The 17478-nt window shown below is 42.7% G+C and overlaps 1 protein-coding gene across 2 annotated transcripts in view; it reads left to right on the top strand.

Annotated features, from left to right (window-relative positions):
• The first annotated feature begins 5512 nt into the window (after positions 1-5512).
• The window catches only part of ZDHHC13 (zDHHC palmitoyltransferase 13), an 18217-nt gene continuing 6251 nt past the window's right edge, over positions 5513-17478 (top strand). Inside the window, exons 1-11 of one of the 2 annotated variants that reach the window (XM_074148963.1) lie at positions 5513-5558; positions 6617-6759; positions 7598-7720; positions 8176-8253; positions 9461-9605; positions 10569-10633; positions 11201-11363; positions 12319-12444; positions 12768-12901; positions 13704-13804; positions 16489-16613. In XM_074148963.1, coding sequence (XP_074005064.1) covers positions 5535-5558; positions 6617-6759; positions 7598-7720; positions 8176-8253; positions 9461-9605; positions 10569-10633; positions 11201-11363; positions 12319-12444; positions 12768-12901; positions 13704-13804; positions 16489-16613 — 1227 coding nt within the window. In that variant the 5' untranslated portion in view covers positions 5513-5534. Of the gene's footprint in view, positions 5559-6616; positions 6760-7597; positions 7721-8175; positions 8254-9460; positions 9606-10568; positions 10634-11200; positions 11364-12318; positions 12445-12767; positions 12906-13703; positions 13812-14960; positions 14978-16488; positions 16614-17478 lie in introns of those variants that run through there. The other variant, XM_074148964.1, reaches the window with a different exon arrangement.

Here is a 17478-nt window from a genome sequence, read left to right as displayed (position 1 = left end):
AAAAAAAAAAACAGATCTTTTGATGGTACCTTAGAATTAACACAAGAGTGTTTCTTCCTAAGCTTCCCCAACATCATTTCTGTATTCAGATCACATAAAACATTCTGTGATACTGAAACAAATTAAAGCTCTCAATATTTTATCAACTAGAGCTGCTTTAATATCTATTTATGTAGCAGTTCTGCATATGGAAGGGAAAAAAAATCTGTGTTAACCTGTCAGCTGGAATTTGATTTTGCATTCATTCTGTGGCACGTTGATTGCTAGCCAAACTTACAGGCGATCAGTAACCACGTTTGTTCTTCCCCGATAACGCTGGGAAATCAAGTGGTAGTTTATTTGGAATAAAGCAATTTTTCCTAATGTACTGTGAGCAGCCTCTAGCAGCCACGTTCAAGATGATAGTTTTTTTTCTCGACTCATTCCAAATATTCTTGTGAAGGAAGTCTTTTCTATTTGTTTGCATCAGGTTTCTGTTATCCACCCGCTTTTCGGTAACCGTGGAGGACAGAAGATGCCCACAGTATTTGCAACCGCTTCCTTAAGGTACTAGCTTTATTGGAAGAATTTGTAACATTTACAGTTTCCGCTGATTTAAACAACAACAAATAACAGTTGTTATTTCTTTGGTGATTTGAACATGTTCCATAATTTTTTTTAATCTTTTTTTTTTTTTTTAACACCCTAAAATGAACAAGAATTTAGAAATGAAAAGACTTTAAAATCACCTAGCCAGCTTCTCTCTGGTAGTGGAAAAACCGCTTATTTCTGTTATTTTTGTCAACTTGGGAGCCTAAATTAACGCAATTTGGGATATTCCAGCCCTAAATGCGCAGCATGAATAGGAGGTGCTCAACTTGCACCTTTGCAGGGTCGTGGAAGGAGACTTGGGGCAGTGCAGGAGTGGGTGCACGTCCCGCAAGAGTGAGCACAGCCCAGGCCAGGGAAATAACCTTGTAATACTTGATAAAACGAGCTTGATGGGGAATAGCTTCCCATATTCATTTAGCATGCTCGTGAACGTCGGGATTCCTGGAATATGGTTTTCTGAGCCGCCTTTTCAGGGGTTATTATGGATCCCAGTGTAGCTATCTGTTTCCTCAAGGCGACGAGGATGAGGAGAAGGCTGAGATACTTAATGCCTTCTTTGCCTCTGTCTTCAATAGTCGGACCAGCTACCCCCAGGGTGTACAGCCTCCTGGGCTGGAAGATAAGGATGGAGAGCAGAACAGCCCCCCCTGTAATCCAGGAGGAAGTAGTTAATGATTTGCTTATGCACCTGGACACGCATAAGTCCAGGGGGCCGGATGGGATTCACCCAAGGGTACTCAGAGAGCTGGTGGGAGAGCTCACCAAGCCTCTCTCCATTATCTGTCAACAATCCTGGTCAACAGGAGAGGTACCAGATGACTGGAGGGTGGCCAATGTGATGCCCATCTACAAGAACGGCCGAAAGGAGGATCCAGGAAACTATAGGCCTGTCAGTCTGACCTCGGTACTGGGAAAGATCATGGAGAGGATCATCTTGAGTGAGTTCTGATGGCAAGTGCAGGGCAGCCCAAGGGATCAGGGCCAGCCAGCATGGGTTTATGAAAGGGAGGTCTTGCTTAACTAACCTGTTCTCTTTCTATGACCATGTGACCCGCCTTCTCCATGCGGGGAAGGCTGTGGACATTGTCTACCTGGACTTTGGTAAGGCCTTTGACACCGTCCCCCACAGCATTCTCCTGGAGAAGGTGGCAAATCATGGCATAGACAAGTGTACTTTTCACTGGGTAATAAACTGGCTGCATGGCCGTGCCCAGAGAGTTGTGATTAATGGGGTGAAATCTTGTTGGCGGCCGGTCACCAGTGGTGTCCCTCAGGGCTCAGTCTTTTGGGGCCAGTCTTGTTTAATATCTTTATCGATGATCTGGATGAGAGGATTGAGCGCACCCTCAGTAAGTTTGCAGAGGACACCAAACTAGGTGGGAGTGTTGATCTGCTTGGGGGTCGGCAGGCTCTACAGAGGGACCTGGACAGGTTGGATCGATGGGCCAAGGCCAATGGGATGAGGTTCAATAAGGCCAAGCGCCGGGTCCTGCATTTCGGTCACACCAACCCCAGGCAATGCTACAGGCTTGGGGCAGAGTGGCTGGAAAGCTGCCCAGCAGAAAAGGACCTGAGGGTGTTGGTGGACAGCCGGCTGAACATGAGCCAGCAGTGTGCCCAGGCAGCCAAGAAGGCCAACGGCATCCTGGCCTGGATCAGGAATAACATGGCCAGCAGGAGCAGGGCAGTGATGGTGCCTCTGTACTGGGCACTGGTGAGGCCTCACCTCGAGTGCTGTGTTCAGTTCTGGGCCCCTCACTACAGGAAGGACATTGAGCTGCTGGAGCGTGTCCAGAGGAGAGCCACCAAGCTGGTGAGGGGTCTAGAGAACAAGTCATAGGAGGAGAGGCTGAGGGAACTGGGCATGTTAAGTTTGGAGAAGAGGAGGCTGAGGGGGGACCTCATTGCCCTCTACAACTCCCTGAAAGGAGGGTGTAGAGAGGTGGGTGTTGGCCTCTTCTCCCGAGGGAATAATGACAGGACCAGAGGAAATGGTCTGAAGCTGTGGCCGGGGAGGTTTAGATTAGATATTAGGAAGAATGACTTTACTGAGAGGGTGGTCAGGCACTGGAACAGCCTGCCCAGGGAGGTGGTGGAGTCGCCATCCCTGGAGGTATTTAAGAAACGTGTAGACGTGGCACTTCAGGGCATGCTCTAGTGCCCCAGATTGTTGGTTTGTGTCTGTTTGTGGGTGGGTGTGGGGTGTGGTTGTGGGTGTTTGTTTTGTTATGGTTTTGGTGTTTGGTGTTCTGGGATTTTTGGGGTTTTTTTGTTTGTTTTTGGTGGTTTTGTTGTGGTGTGTTTTTGTTTTGGTTTGGTTTTTTCTGTTGGTTGGACTCGATGATCTCAAAGGTCCCATCCAACCAAAAATATTCTGTGATTCTGTGATTCTGTAATAAATGAGGATGAGAGGTGGATTGGAACTGAAGGAAAAAAAAAAAAAAAGGAGGGTAGAAGGACAAAGCCTGAGAAACAGGAAGATCAAACAGTAAAAAGATCGGGAAAAGTAAATAATAACCAAGTATGGAAGAGGGGGCTCTGAGCAATGTTTACCTACCTCATAAACAGCTTGCTAACATTTTTTAAAATGATTGAAAAACTCGCCTGAAGTTTATACAAAGTACAAGGTGCTATCAGCAGTCGTAAAAAAATGAAGCGTTTTGATAGCCGCTCTATCTGCAAGGTACCAGCACTCTTCACTTTTCAGTACTCTGGTGACTTTTGTGAATCCCTGCTACTATTACTGCTTTCAGCATCGGCTCTGACCAGCCAAAGGGCTGTAGGATGGTTGTCCCAGTTTGAAGTAAAACCGAACCAATTTTCTGTTCTGTAACTTTACATCCTAGCTAGGCCTCCTCTAACTCTCTGAAATTAACGGCATATTGTGGAGAAAACTGCTCGTTCTCGGAATGATAAGACCAGTGTTTGTGCTCCATGCCAAGGAATGGTATGCAGGGAGGCCCTTGCTTATACTTATTGCTGTAACAACCAAGGTCAGCCAATTTCGTTATTTGCCCCCTTAGAGGGGTCACATCGGTGGGGAGGAGTGGACAGGACAGGTGACCCAAACCTGACCAACTGGGGTATTCCATCCCATCTGCCCCATGCTCAGTATAAAGGCTGAGGGATCAAAGGGTCAGCTCTGTTCCTGCGATGGCCGACGTCCAGAGAGGACTCTGTCTGTTCACCTGCCTTTGATCCCGATCCGTGTGTTCCTGACTCCAGAGCTGGAATCCAGTTCCCATTCGTCACTGAGTCCAGTCTGGGACTTCCCCAGTGCCTGTCGGTGATGTGACTGTCATCCTGGGAGCTTACGGTTTTGTATATATTGTATCTATTTCATTATTTTCTTCTTTATTTTTATTTTAATATTAATTCTTCATTAAAGTAGTTTAGTTCATTCTAAACTTCTGAATCTCCTTATCTCTTTCTCCTCCTCTCTCCTCTTTTTGTGGGGGGAGAAGAAGGGGGAAGGGCCATCTGTCGGTCCGGTTTTGGTAAATTCAGCCGAAACCACGACAATGGTGAAGAGTTTCTTTTTATCTCTTGCAACCAAACAAGCCGATAAATAATTTGAAATTTTTTTTGCTGACGTTTTCCATCTTCTCATTGAGGCTTGCACACCGCAGAGAACCTCTGGTAGCTGGCAAACTTACTGGCAGGATGTGAGCTTCGTAAAGGACGTGATGGAGAACCATCCCTTCTCCAAGGCAGCAACGCTCAGCTGAGAATACACGTGATGTGCCCGGCCAGGCTTCCTCTTACCAGGTCAGAACCCCCTGCGCGCAGCCCCCAAACCTATTCAGATCTCCATCGGCGGGCACCGCCTTGAGCAGGAGGTTTTCCATGGATCGCGGAGGGAGGAAGGAACAAGGGCATCTCCCATCTGACGCCAGCCCACAGTGCTAACCAAGGAGCATTTTCAGTTTGCTCCAGATAGCTGATCGCAGCTTATTTTTTGCCGTTTGCTGTGTATTGAGGGTTTTGGGGGGGTTTTTTTGACTGAAATGGTAGATGCTGCTGTAATGATAAATGAAAGTCTTGCTATGACTGCACAAAAGAGAAAATACTTCTTCCCACCTTAAGAACAGTTGCGGGAAGCTACGTACAAAGACATGCCAAATGATTAAGGTTGCAACATCAAGACCTTGAGCGTTAAGAGGATGGATTTACGATGGCTTTCATAATTCCCATTCTGCCCCTGCCGTACGTGCTTCATGGTGCTCAGCTCCTGCTTTGAACGGTGACTCCTAAATGAGGCATTGCTTTTTTATTTTTTTTTGGACATGTGCTCAGGAATAGAGTAATAATTTCATACTGTGATGTTTGCTTGCAACATTATGGGGTGTCAGCACGTTTACCAGCTTTACAAGGGCTGGAAACTCCTCCTCGCTGAGTGGTCAGCCTGCGAACCCTGCGCCGGCTCCAAGTGTCCCATTGGGCTGGCTCCTCCTGGTGTGCAAGGTGGCGTGGGTGGGACAGATAATAATCCCGGTGGAAATGACTTTGCAGGCAGGGTGTGGGGATGGGGATGGCCTTCACCTGGACCCCTGAAGGCTGTGCCAGCAGGAGTTGGTCCTTGCCCTCGGCCCTGGAAGTTGGGGGGGCGGGGGGGAAAGGGGGGAGACACCCTATGTGAAAATACAAGCACCCGCCGCATGAGTTATTCCCACGTTGTTGCCCGCGAACAGGGGAAGGGGGACTTTTGAGGCCGAACTGAAGACATCCAGAAGCCGCTGACCTGCTGAAGCGGCCCTGCGGCAGCCGAGGGAAGCCAGGGACGCCTTCCCTGGGCTCTCTCCCGTAACAAGCCGCTGCACCCCGGCGGCTGCCCGGGCCCTGTGTGCCCGGCCCCGGCTCCGCCCTCGCTGCCGCTCCCGGAGCCGGTAACCAGGAAGCGGCCGCAGGAAGCTGCGGCGGGCGCGGAGCTTCGGGCAGGGAGCATGGCCGCTGGCGGCGGCCCGGCGGTGAGGGGAGGCCTGGGGGGAGGCAGGGAGGGAAGGGTGCTGAAGGGGCCGCCAGGCCGCGGGGAGGGGCCTAGGAGCGCCCTGCCTGAGGGCTGGGGCCGGCGGGGTGGCCTCGGGGCCCTGTGAGGCGGGTGTGGGCGTCGCCGGTGCCCCCCGCGGGTTGGTGTACCCCGGCGGCGGCTGGCCCCGGCTGAAGCCGTGGACCGAGGATGGAGGCCCGTGTCCCTTCTGGTTCCTCTTCCAGTGCCTCGCGTCTGGTTTTCAGGGGCAGGCAGCCGGCCACGGGGCTCTCGAGGGGCCTCGTGCTTGCAGACCTGCTGGGGGACACAGGGTGTCACTTCCAGTGTGGTGGCCCTGGTGTGGGTCGGGGTGTTGGGTCCTCTGCGAGGTGTTCACTGCCTTCACAGTGTGGCCTGGTGGACCTTAACCCTACCCTTTCTGTCTTCCCGTGTCCCTGTGCTGACTGAAAGGATTAGCCTCTTGTCGGGTGGTTTTAACTGTAGTTTAATTTAACTTCCTTATTTATATTAACGTGACTTGACAAGCACATACTGCTGGAGCACCTCTCCTATGAGGACAGGCTGAGAGAGCTGGGGTTGTTCAGCGTGGAGAAGGGAAGGCTCCGGGGAGACCTTGGAAGGGCTTTCCAGTGTCTGAAGTGGGCTACAGGAAAGCTGGAGAGGGACTTTTTACAAGGGCGTGTAGTGATAGGACGAGGGGTAATGGCTTCAAACTGGAAGAGGGTAGATTTAGATTAGATATTAGGAAGAAATTGTTCACTGAGAGGGTGGTGAGGCACTGGAACAGGTTGCCCAGGGAGGTTGTGGATGCCCCATCCCTGGAGGTGTTCAAGGCCAGGCTGGATGGGGCTTTGAGCAACCTGGTCTGGTGGGAGGTGTCCCTGCCCATGGCAGGGGGCTTGGAACTCAGTGAACTTCAAGGTCCCTTCCAACCCAAACCGTTCTATGATAAGTATAGCATGTGCATTTGGTAAAGAGGAAGGTGTGGTGTACAGTGTATAAATAATGTTTGTTGATAGATGTTTTGTTAACCAACAGTGTAAAAACCATTGCCATGGGCCTCATCGACCTCATGCGCACAACTGTCATAGCGCCCACGGGGATAAAGATCTACCAGTGCTACAGGGACCATATCCTGTTGTCGAAGACCCCAGCACCTGTGATATTGTCAAGGCTACACAGTAAGTATATGTTCTGTGTGTGCAGAATGTTGAAATAGATGGGAGTGTCCTCAAATGTGAGCCAGGCTGGATAATTTTACAAAGGGAAATTTTACAGTTCTGTTTCCTCCCTGTAGTTGTCATGGTTTCAGTTGGGATAGAATTGACTTTCTTACTAGCAGCTGGTATAGTGCTGCGTTTTGGGTTTGGGATGGGAAATACTGTTGATAGTGCACTGGTGTTTTTAGTTGTTGCTAGGCGCTCAGGGCCTTTTCTGTTCCTCACACTGCCCCACCAGCGAGCAGGTTGGGGGGCACAAGAAGCTGGGAGGAGACGTAGCCAGGACAGCTGACCCCATCTGACCAAAGAGATATTCCATTTCATCCTATTCCATTCGATTCCGATTAATTTAATTCCATTCCACTCCTATTAAAGGTTAGTCTTTATCTCAACCCATGATTTTTTTTCTCACTTTTACTCTTCTGATTTTCTCCCCCATCCCAGCTGGGGGGAGTGACCAAGCAGTGCTGCGTGGCCCTAGCTACCAGCTGGGGTTAAACCACAACAGTAGTGAAAGAAGAAAAATCACTTAAGGGTACTATTGTAAATATTCTTATCATAAACAATGGTATCTCATCCAGGTTTGTTTTGTTAGGCAGAAAATTCTACTCATCAAGGCTCAGCCCAACTCTTTTTGCAGCACTTCTGTTGAACACAGTGTGCCGTTTGCTCAAGTAGGAACTGCTGGGTGATATCTTACTGAGATTCACTTTTTCTTTAATATGTGGCTGTCTCTAAACTGGAGGATACTTATCAAATGAACGGTAAGTAAATAGGTATGGTTTTTTTCTCGTTTAAGGTATGGATTTGTAGAGCGATGCAAAGAACTGGTAGAAGCAGGATACGATGTTCGACAACCGGACAAAGAAAATGTGACTCTTCTTCACTGGGCAGCTATAAACAACAGACAGGAGCTGGTTAAGTAAGCTCTAGAGTCCTTGTGAAAGTAACACAAGTATTCTGCCGCTGTTATTTATAATCACTTTGTTGCTATTATATTTCAAAACAAAGCAACGTGCTGCTTGAGAAGAAACGCATAAAATTCAAATTTTAACCCAGTTACCTTTGTGAAAATGTCAGTGAAATGTGAAGTTACCACCGTTTCTTTGTAGGTGAAATCACATAGTATGTGAAATCATTAGATTTTCCTGGGTTTGGTTTATTTAGCAAAGATTAAAACAGATTTTATAAGTGCCATGCTTTTTTTGTTGTTGTTAAACATTTTCTCAAACCAGCATGCTTTACTGCAAAAATATTCGTGTCTGTTTGCTTCTCTAGTGAATTTTTATTACGAGCTATTTACTGCTAGAGCTGTGTTACCCTCAGTGTGACGTTTTAATGTTTTATTATGTCTGTTCCTATTGTGGTGTTATACAGATACTATATCTCCAAAGGTGCAATAGTGGATCAGCTAGGCGGAGATTTGAATTCAACTCCCCTTCACTGGGCCATTAGGTATGCAACTACTAATTGTAAATGTGGTAGTATTAACAGTTACATTTTGTGTAGCGCAACAGCGGTCACCTTAAATCAAATTCTTCGGTATGTTTATTTCATTGCGGTATCACAGCGCGTCCATAATGATGCTGAGATCTGTTCTCTGATTCCTGGCAACTTTGCAGGCCACCACGTTGTGTTACGTGTGTATCTATGTTTCAGTCACTTGGATTCGCCTTTTGAAGTTTCCTTAGGGGTGAAGCGGTGCTGCTCAGACTTTGCCTCCTAAGTTCTGCCTTACTGGGCAAAGAAGACTTGGCTCTGTTAGGGCGCTGAAGTTAACTCTTGATGCTTGTTAGGGCACAGTTTTAAGTCTGAAAAAGTTATGGTCACGGTTCCCTCAGGCTTCAGCCTGTCTAGTTAATATGCTTTCAGTTGTTTTAGCTTCTGCGCTAGATTCCCTTGATGTGCTCTCGTAAGACTCAACGCTGCCAGCCCTGAACTTTAAAACGCCAAGTGTGTAACAGTAGGACCAGTGTAAGACATCTTGTTGTTCGGAGGCGTGTAGAGAGGTCTTTGGCCTTCTTCCCCCAGTGGCATTAGCTTGTCCTCTTGGGGTCCTTATAGCTGCCACCAAACCATGCAGTCTCTCTTCCTGGGTGACTGTAGCTACTTGTGCTCACGTATGTTTAATAACCTCTTTCTACATCTGCTCTAGACTCCATCTGTTCGACCTGGTACGTTTTAGAAATCATACAACTTTGGCTTCTAGGACAGGACTTGAGTAAAAATGATCAAAATAACGAAGTACTACTTTTTTTTAATGAAAAAACATAACCTTAAATGATTATTCTGGAATAATGTATCTGAGTGCAAATTCTCACATTGGGAGATCAGTTCTTCATTCTGGGCTATCGTAGCCTTCTGCCAAAAAAAGTTAGATACTTCTTCTGGGACAGACTGCTCGCAGGAGAAATTACTGTAGAATAATCACTGTATTCTAAATTAACAGTTTGCCTTAGACTAACTTATTAAGGTACATAGTTAATATAATTTTCTCATAAAGGCTTTTAATTTAAAAGAAGTAATTTCCTGAATAAAAACATCGGAACCTGAAAGGAAACTTTTTTGGAGGGGTATCTATAAGAATTATTAAGGTAGTGCTTTCATTAAAATTTTCATCTTTCTTGTCATCTCTATAGTTTCATTTCATATATCGTTACAGACAAGGACACCTACCTATGGTCATGTTGTTGTTGAAATGTGGAGCAGATCCCAGTCTTATTGATGGGGAAGGATTTAGTAGCCTTCATTTAGCAGTGCTCTTTCAGCACATGCCCATTGTTGCTTACCTCATAGCAAAAGGCCAGGTATGTTGTTGATGTCCCAAGGGTTTTTACCAATTTATGAGTAGCTGCCTGTGTGGACGATGCATTTCAGAATTAACTGTTTTGTTTTCTAGATGATAAGCAGATATTTGATAACTATTTCCCTGTGCCGTAAGTTCAGAGAAACTTGGATTACTTTTTTTAATATATATATTTTTTTTTTTAATCCTCTGCCCCGTTCTTGTCATCCCTGTAGAATTCAGAGTGTTTAAGTGTGTTAAGGCTATGCAGATTTGTGGTGCTGCATAAATAATGACCGGCTTTTAAACTTGATAACGAAAAGCAGTATGCGAAGTGTATACACTGTGAAGTATTTACTATTTGATTACGAATTTGTAACTAATAATCAGTGCAGCTGTTCATCAACTGAAGCATGAAGAGTAGATGATCAGACTAGGTCTGAATTTTTTATTAGAAGTTTCTGTCTTCTGTATTTTTGTAATTTTTTTATTGTATCCACTCTAGTTGATGTCTGCTTAGCTTACATCTGAAGGAAGCAGAATTAATGACAAGTGTAAATTGTCAAATATAAAGGAGAGGAGAGCTCTTTCATGATCTAGACTCTTTCTTTGAAACACTGTGTATTAGGATTTAAAAATTTGCTCAAGTTTGTTTTCTTTCTCAGAATTCTCTTTAGTAGAGTAACTGACTTCTGGAATGTAGGTATCGATTTTATCAGTGTGTGGTATCACAAACTTAAGAGAGTTTTTATCCTACTGGTCTTCTACTAAAAAAAAAATCTAAGCGATTAAATCTTCTCTAATGTAATGATGGGTAGAGACAAAAAATTGTTTAATTGAGTGTTTGCTTCTTGGCTGGTATAATTTGGTTTCTTACCACTTCCACAGTGAAGCTAAGCCTGTTGTATACCTCTGAATCTGACCATCTCTCTGTTTTCTGAAATCGCTAGTAATTGCTTGCTTATTATCTTTTTCTTATACTTAGAACATAGACACGACAGACTTGAATGGGCAAACACCTTTAATGATATCAGCACAAAAAGTCATTGGGTAAGTAGTGAATAAATTAATTAAATTTTTATTGTACCCAAGAAGTGGTGAGGTGAAGGTTTTTCCATGAAAAGTTTTTGTTAAACTGACATTCCTTTCCCTTTTATTGTACTAAAATATATAGTATTTCAGAGATCAGGAGTTATGAAGTGGTGAATGGGATATAGCAAAGAAAGTCAAATGAATTTCATAAGAAGTTTAGGTTTGCGGCTGAACCAGCTGCAGCGTTACTGTGATTTCTGAGAAATTAAATAAATGGAGGTGGATGCAGTACAATGCATTTAGGATAAATAAAATGTGGAGAAGTGTTGTAGAAAGATAAAATCTATGTATATACCTCGTACTTGTTAAAATGGGAAGATAACATAGCCTGGAGAAAAACCTTCAGGGCAGCTCATGAACTATAAATTTGAATCTATCGTTGATGAGCTTGTTCTGAGACAAGGCATTGTGTATCTGCTGTTATTTCACAGATGGGAACAGTGGTTTTTATAAGGTGTTAGAAAATTTCATCTCCAGTATAGATTACCTTCTGTTTGTTAACTTTTATACTTTATTTTCATCTAGACCAGAACCCACGAGGTTTCTCTTAAAGTTTAACCCCTCTCTCAATGCTGTAGACAATGTTCAAAAGAATACTGCACTGCACTGGGCAATAACATCAGGCAATACCAGTGCAGTGGATCTGCTGCTGGAAGCTGGTGCTAGCCTGGACATAAAAAACGTCAAGGTACAGTTTCTTTCATGATTCTTCATTCCACATGGCATGAAAGTGTAAAATGAACATAAAGAAAAATCTGAGTCCTCTAAGACTCAGAGCCAGGCGTTCTTAGCATTTCCCAAAAGGAGTTAGCACCTTTCTTGTGGTGTGAAACAAAATTATGAATTCAGAGGTTTCTTGCAACCTTAATTTAATGAACAGCCAGTCCTTTCAGTCACTCTGAACATAATTGTGTCCTTTGCAGATTCTCCCTTTTTTATTTTTCTTTTTTAAGTTGGCTGTTTTCTACTTCAAAACATTGTCATGACCTTGGCCAGACTTTGAAAAATAAGGGTGCCTTGGTGTCCAGTGAGATACTTAAAGACTTTAAAAAGATGCATATGTCATCCTGTGAAAACCAGTGTTTGACAGTGCCCGTTTGTACGTTCAAAAGGGGTAGTCACACATGAAAGTCTTTGTCCTCATGTTTGTAAAGACTGATAGAAGTATAAGCCTTCGATTCCTATGACTATATAGATGTGTTTATACAGTGTAGTTATTCAGAGTTTGTGTATTAAGCTGTGCAGCTTTTCCATCTGCCACTCCTTTTTATTTGTATGTATGACTTAGGGTATTGCTGTTCGGTTTTAAAAAGTTAGCATAAACAAGAAACCTTCCCTTTCTGCTAGAATATTACATGCTTACTGACACTTTAGGGTTTCAGGTTATTGGAGATAGTCCAATAGATAACTCAAATGGATGCAGTTTGGTTGCAAGTATCAGTTTTTAGAACTACAAAGCACTGGATTAAGCATGTTGAAACTCTGAATGTAACTTACCTTTGCCTTAAAAAAAAAAAAAGGGGGGGGGGGGGGTAACTTCCAGGTTTATTCTTGGTTTACCTATACTTATTTCTTGCTTCTTTTAAAAAGGAAAGCATTTATGTATTAAATGCATAAAGAAATAAACATTCCTGTTGTTAAAGGGAGAGACGCCACTGGACCTTGCTTATCAAAGCCTGAATCGCTTCATAGTTCATATGGTAAAAGAGGAAGAAAGAATGAGAAGCAGAAGAAATAACAGGTTACTGAAAATAGTAGAAAAATATGAGGTAATTTGATGAGTAATAACTAACAGAACTAAAGCTACAGCATTCTGTGTTTGGAATAATATGCAACTTAACTCTTTTCTCAGGAGGATCTTCTAAGGTTTCTAAAATTGGGTGCGGAAAAGTAAAATTATTTAAAAGCACGTAGTGGTGCTTTGGGTGGGGGTTTTGTATCTTCCCCCCAGGCCCCTCCTTGGTGTGTTCATGTGTCACTTTATCTTATCTACCTCGAGTCTTTCAGCATTTGTTATTACATGATTTGAACACTTATGAAGAAAGTCCTGCTTGAATACTTTGTCATGTTTTAACAATAACCATCTTAACAGCTCTTCCTGCTGTTGGCAACTTCCTTGACATTGATGTGGGCCGTAGGACATGTAATGAACTTAAGTTCTGATTCCTGGCTTTTGAAAGGAGGTCTGCTCCTCTTCCTGCTGTTTGGGATGGCTCTCTTTGTGAGGTTTGTGGCTTTTTCTCTCTGTGTATGTATTTATATGTTATAGATGCCGTATAAGGTATCTAACGCAAGATTCTTTTCAGAGTTTAGTTCCACTTACTGCAAAAAATATATCCTGAGAAATGGGTGCAGAGTGTATGAAGGATTTAAATGTATGTACTTCTTAGAATGACCATAGAAATTAAATGTCTTGAGGTGTGTAAAATAATAGTTTCTCATCACTGCAAGATTTGGGGGGAAAAAAAAGTGTTTAAGCAGTCTGGTAGCTAATTTTAATGATAAAGAGAGTGTTTTTGAAGGTCTGCACCTGGAAGGCACCGAGTTATCCGTTCACAATGCACAGAAATGTGCTTTATCTCGACTTTTCTTTCTGTGTTTGTGACACAGAATGAGTTTTAATGAACCATTCCCTCCCCCTCTGCTCCCCAGACCTCCCAGTGTTATCTGAAGCTGTTTTTGCAGGTTTCCTGCTTTCTTCAACACTTACTGCAAGAATCAGCGTTCCTTGAAATGGCAATGCTATCAGTGTGCAAATAAGCAGAGCATCTAGTGCTACAGTACTTCTGACACATAGTGTTAGGCTGGAACAGAGCACTCATCTGTTTTATTTTTGCATTGTTAACCCCCCCACGCATCTGGCTAAATAATGCTTTTGAGTGACAATTCTTGATTGCTTTGAGAGAGGCGTGAAGTACACTCTTTGAGTGAAGTTTTAAAAATAACAAATCAGGTAATTTATACTCTGTGGAGTTACGTTTTAAATACATTTTTTTAAAAATGTTTTTTTCTTTCAATATTCTTTCAGGCAGTTTGTGGGGCTGAAGAATCTAAGATATCTTCCCACAGCATTTCTGCTAAGTTCAGTTTTTTGGATGTCCACAACCTGGTTTCTCTGGCTCCTGCCTGATATCCTTTTACTCAAGAAATGCAATAGAACTCTCCTTAGAGTTCCTAAAAAATCCAAGCCTGGTCATGGAAATAGTCATGAGCAGTCCCAGATAATTGCACATGACTGTTAATGTCTGGTAAGATTGGTTTACTTCCATTGGGCAGGGGTGAAATAACTTTGAGTTTAAACTCAAAGTTATGTATGGACTAAAAATCTGTGCCTTCTTTTATCTATAGCAGATATTTGTGTGCAATTCTGAACTATTTCATATGTTGTTAGAGTATCAAAATGAAAACATCTTTGTTTTAAACCTAATTGTCCCTGTTAACACCTCCATGTGACTCTTTAATCTTCCCCATTGAGACTCTCATACAGTAATGTATTTTGGCATATAGTATAACTGGATAACACATGCATTAATAATAATTTTCAAAACATCTCTTCTTGCTGAAATGACAGGATTTGATAGTTAGTGGTATTTGTGCCTTCTGCTTTTAAAAACAATGCTCTCCCCACCCCAAAACCAGGGAACAAATTTCTTCGTGTCCCTCCAAAATAGGTCTTCGAGTCTCCTATCTGTCTTTATTTACGGGTTGTGCTGCACCCTCAGTGTACAGGGCATTAATGTCTACCTTTCATTTACTTTCTTTGAAGAGGCTTTGCACTGATGAGTACAAAAACATTTTAGTAGTTTACACTTCCTTTTCAGTGCCCTGCTCTGTTGTTACACAAGGGGCATCTATTTATTTATTGATTAAGTTTTGTGAAAAGGCCTTTAGGGAGATACTTAGACCTGTAAATAATTTTCTACTAAACCAGTTATAGTATATTGCTACACAATTTTAATTAATTTTTAATTGCTTCCTCCTTTAAGTGGCATTTTCTTTTGTACTGTTCCTAATTAAGATGTTCTTATTAGAATTATCAGGATTAATTTCGATGAACTGATCAAGTATATTCCCGCTGGGGATACATGCATACGCTTGTCTAAATGAAGATCAAGTTATTCAGTGTTGCGTTGGGAAGTTTTAAGGTTTTTTTGGTGTCATCTAAATTAAAAAGAAAAAAAAATAATCCAGCAATAGAGTTTTGAGTCAGACACTTTGCTGAAGGTAAAGAGCGTAGCGATATTCTTGAAGGTCTAACCATAGCTTGGTGAGACGGGCAAGTGGATAGTTTTCCATTTCACTGTCCAACCGTTTTTTTGTCATGGATGTCTTTTCCTTCTGGAACTGGTCACAGATCAGAGTGTTATAAAGCGTTCAGAATCCTAGTTATCTGTATTTATGTCTGAATGAAAATCCAGCCATTCTAATTAAGGACTATTCTCGGTTCCAAAACCCAGTAGAAGTGGGAACGGACCAGCAGTATCCACAGGAAATCATTTTGACTTACGTCAGTGCACCCTGCAATTGCATCGTAACAAACACAGCTGTAAGGCTGTTCATAGACAGCACCAACATTTCATCATTTATTACCTTGATTTTAATTAGAGCTACTTTAGTAGTGGTTTTAGTTTGTAAGACAAAATGATCTTCGCAGTTGCAGCACTTGTTTTTTGGGAGTTATTTAAGCTATGCCGTTTATATAGCGGCTGAGTGGACCCTGGAGATGGGATCCAGTCTTGGGCTCCCTGACTCCTCCTTGGCAGCATCATGGATGGTTCTTTAGGAGCCTGAGCTCTCAGGTTTGATGCCTGAATTTAACTGGTGTAAAACGTGTCCCACTCCACATTCCTCTTTTGCTGTGTGGAGATAGTGGATGTGTTTTTCTCCCCCTTTCACCTGATGTACAGATGTTTTTACTCCGTAGTATAAAAGTTATGTTCCTAATGGCTATATCCTCCCTCATGTGTAATAATAATTTGTCTACTAGAAAAGTTGCAGCAAATTACTATATAAAAAAAGGACTGGGTTTAAGTCTGCTAAGACTTCATGAGAGATGGATTCCCTTCGTATACAGTCATTAAAACAGTCAGCCACTGGGTAAAAGCAAAGGGTGTGCAAGAAGAAAAACGTCCAATTAGACCAGAAATTTGTCATGTCACTATCATGGTTTTTCAGGGCATTTGTGTGGGGAGAAGGGTTCCCAGTAGCTGCCCTGTTACCTTCAGAAGTGTTTGACACTGTGTGCTTGGCTTTTTGTGTGACAAAGGTAGTTCCAGGATGACTGAAGTTACATTTTTCTATCTAAATTTATTCCATTTTTTTAGCCAAAACAAACAAGAGAGCTCAAGACTTACAAAAGCCTGAGTGAGAGCCTGTTTGGTGACTTAGGGGTGTGTGCAGCCGCCAAAGAAATCTCACAGCTGCTGGAAGCTTAATAACTATGCATGTCTGATGGGTATTGTTTAAATAAAATAGAAAAACTTCAGAGGGGGGAAAAAAGAAATCGCATTAATTTTCCCTCTGTTAAATATTCAAAGGTGAAAGCCTGCACTCTGCTAGTGAGGAAGATGGGGTGGGTTTATACAGTTGTAAGTGTCTTTTCTCCAACGCTCAAACTGGACAGAATACTCAGCTTCTCTGATACGATGGCCTCTGAAGGACAGAGAGGATCCTACTGGAGAACTGAAAGTCATTCTTTTCCTTTTCGTGTGTTGCTTGTAAAATAGCATAAACTAATTTGGGAATGTTTTGTCTGACAAATAGCAGTCATATGAGAATATATATAGGAATATATTCCTTAACCTGAGTATTACATGTAACCAATACAATTGCTGCAGTCACTGTCATGGTCAGTGTGGTGGGTCTTCTTTATTATTTCTATAAAACTTGGAGAACTGATCCTGGATATATTAAGACTTCAGAAAAAGAGAGAAAAGAGGTAGGTGAAAGGAGTGGGAGGGCTCCCTCGTGCAACACGTAAGTACTTTTGGTTGATTTGTTTGTTGTTCTGTGCAGCTTTGTTAAAATTGAGAGTAGTGAAATGCTCTTTTGGGTTTTTTTTGTTAAAGTGTTTAACTGTCATTGAACAACATAGATCATAGCTAATTTCGTCTACTGCTGCTTGTTTCCTTATCTTCATCATCCTGCCATAGTTTCCTTGCCTTCATCTTCTCATCGAAATGGGAGCTTTGGCCGAACATTGTACAGACCCACACCACTGGTGTTGTCTGTGATATGAATTCACATAGACCTTCACTTAATAAATACAAATTTTGATTTTCACTCCAGTTGTTGAAGGTTAGAAAGAGATACTCACAACACTTTCCTACAATTCTCCATGCTCGTAAGACACATCAAAGGCTAGAAATGGTTTAAATTTTGTCAGGTGCTTGGAGGATATGTGTAATGGTTTGAGTTTTGTGCTTAAGCATCGTGTAAATTGCATGCTATTTCCTAGCTCTATTTTAGAACAGCAAAAAGAAATCACGGCCAGCCAATCTAGTGGAGAATTTAGGATTTGGTCTCCCCAAGTTGTGGATTAGGGAAAGCATTTTGTTTGTGGTCTCTTTGCTCCCCATCAGTTGGTATTTCTTTAGATTGTTGGGGAGAATAAACTGCAGTTTTAACTTGTTGCTACAGGACTAGTAAACATTGTCTATCTAGTACTTGTAAAGGAACAGTAAATATAGCAGCTCTCCTCATCTCTCTGAATTCTGGCTGACTATATGGGAAGTACCTTGTATCTTAATACCATCTCATTTGTAAGAATATTTCATTCACATTGTTTATTTACTTGGACAGCA

The sequence above is a fragment of the Numenius arquata genome, chromosome 6 (assembly GCF_964106895.1).
Source record: "Numenius arquata chromosome 6, bNumArq3.hap1.1, whole genome shotgun sequence".
In the NCBI taxonomy this organism is placed as follows: domain Eukaryota; kingdom Metazoa; phylum Chordata; class Aves; order Charadriiformes; family Scolopacidae; genus Numenius; species Numenius arquata.
Note: the sequence above shows the minus strand (reverse complement) of the source record. Positions and strands in the feature narration are given on the sequence as shown.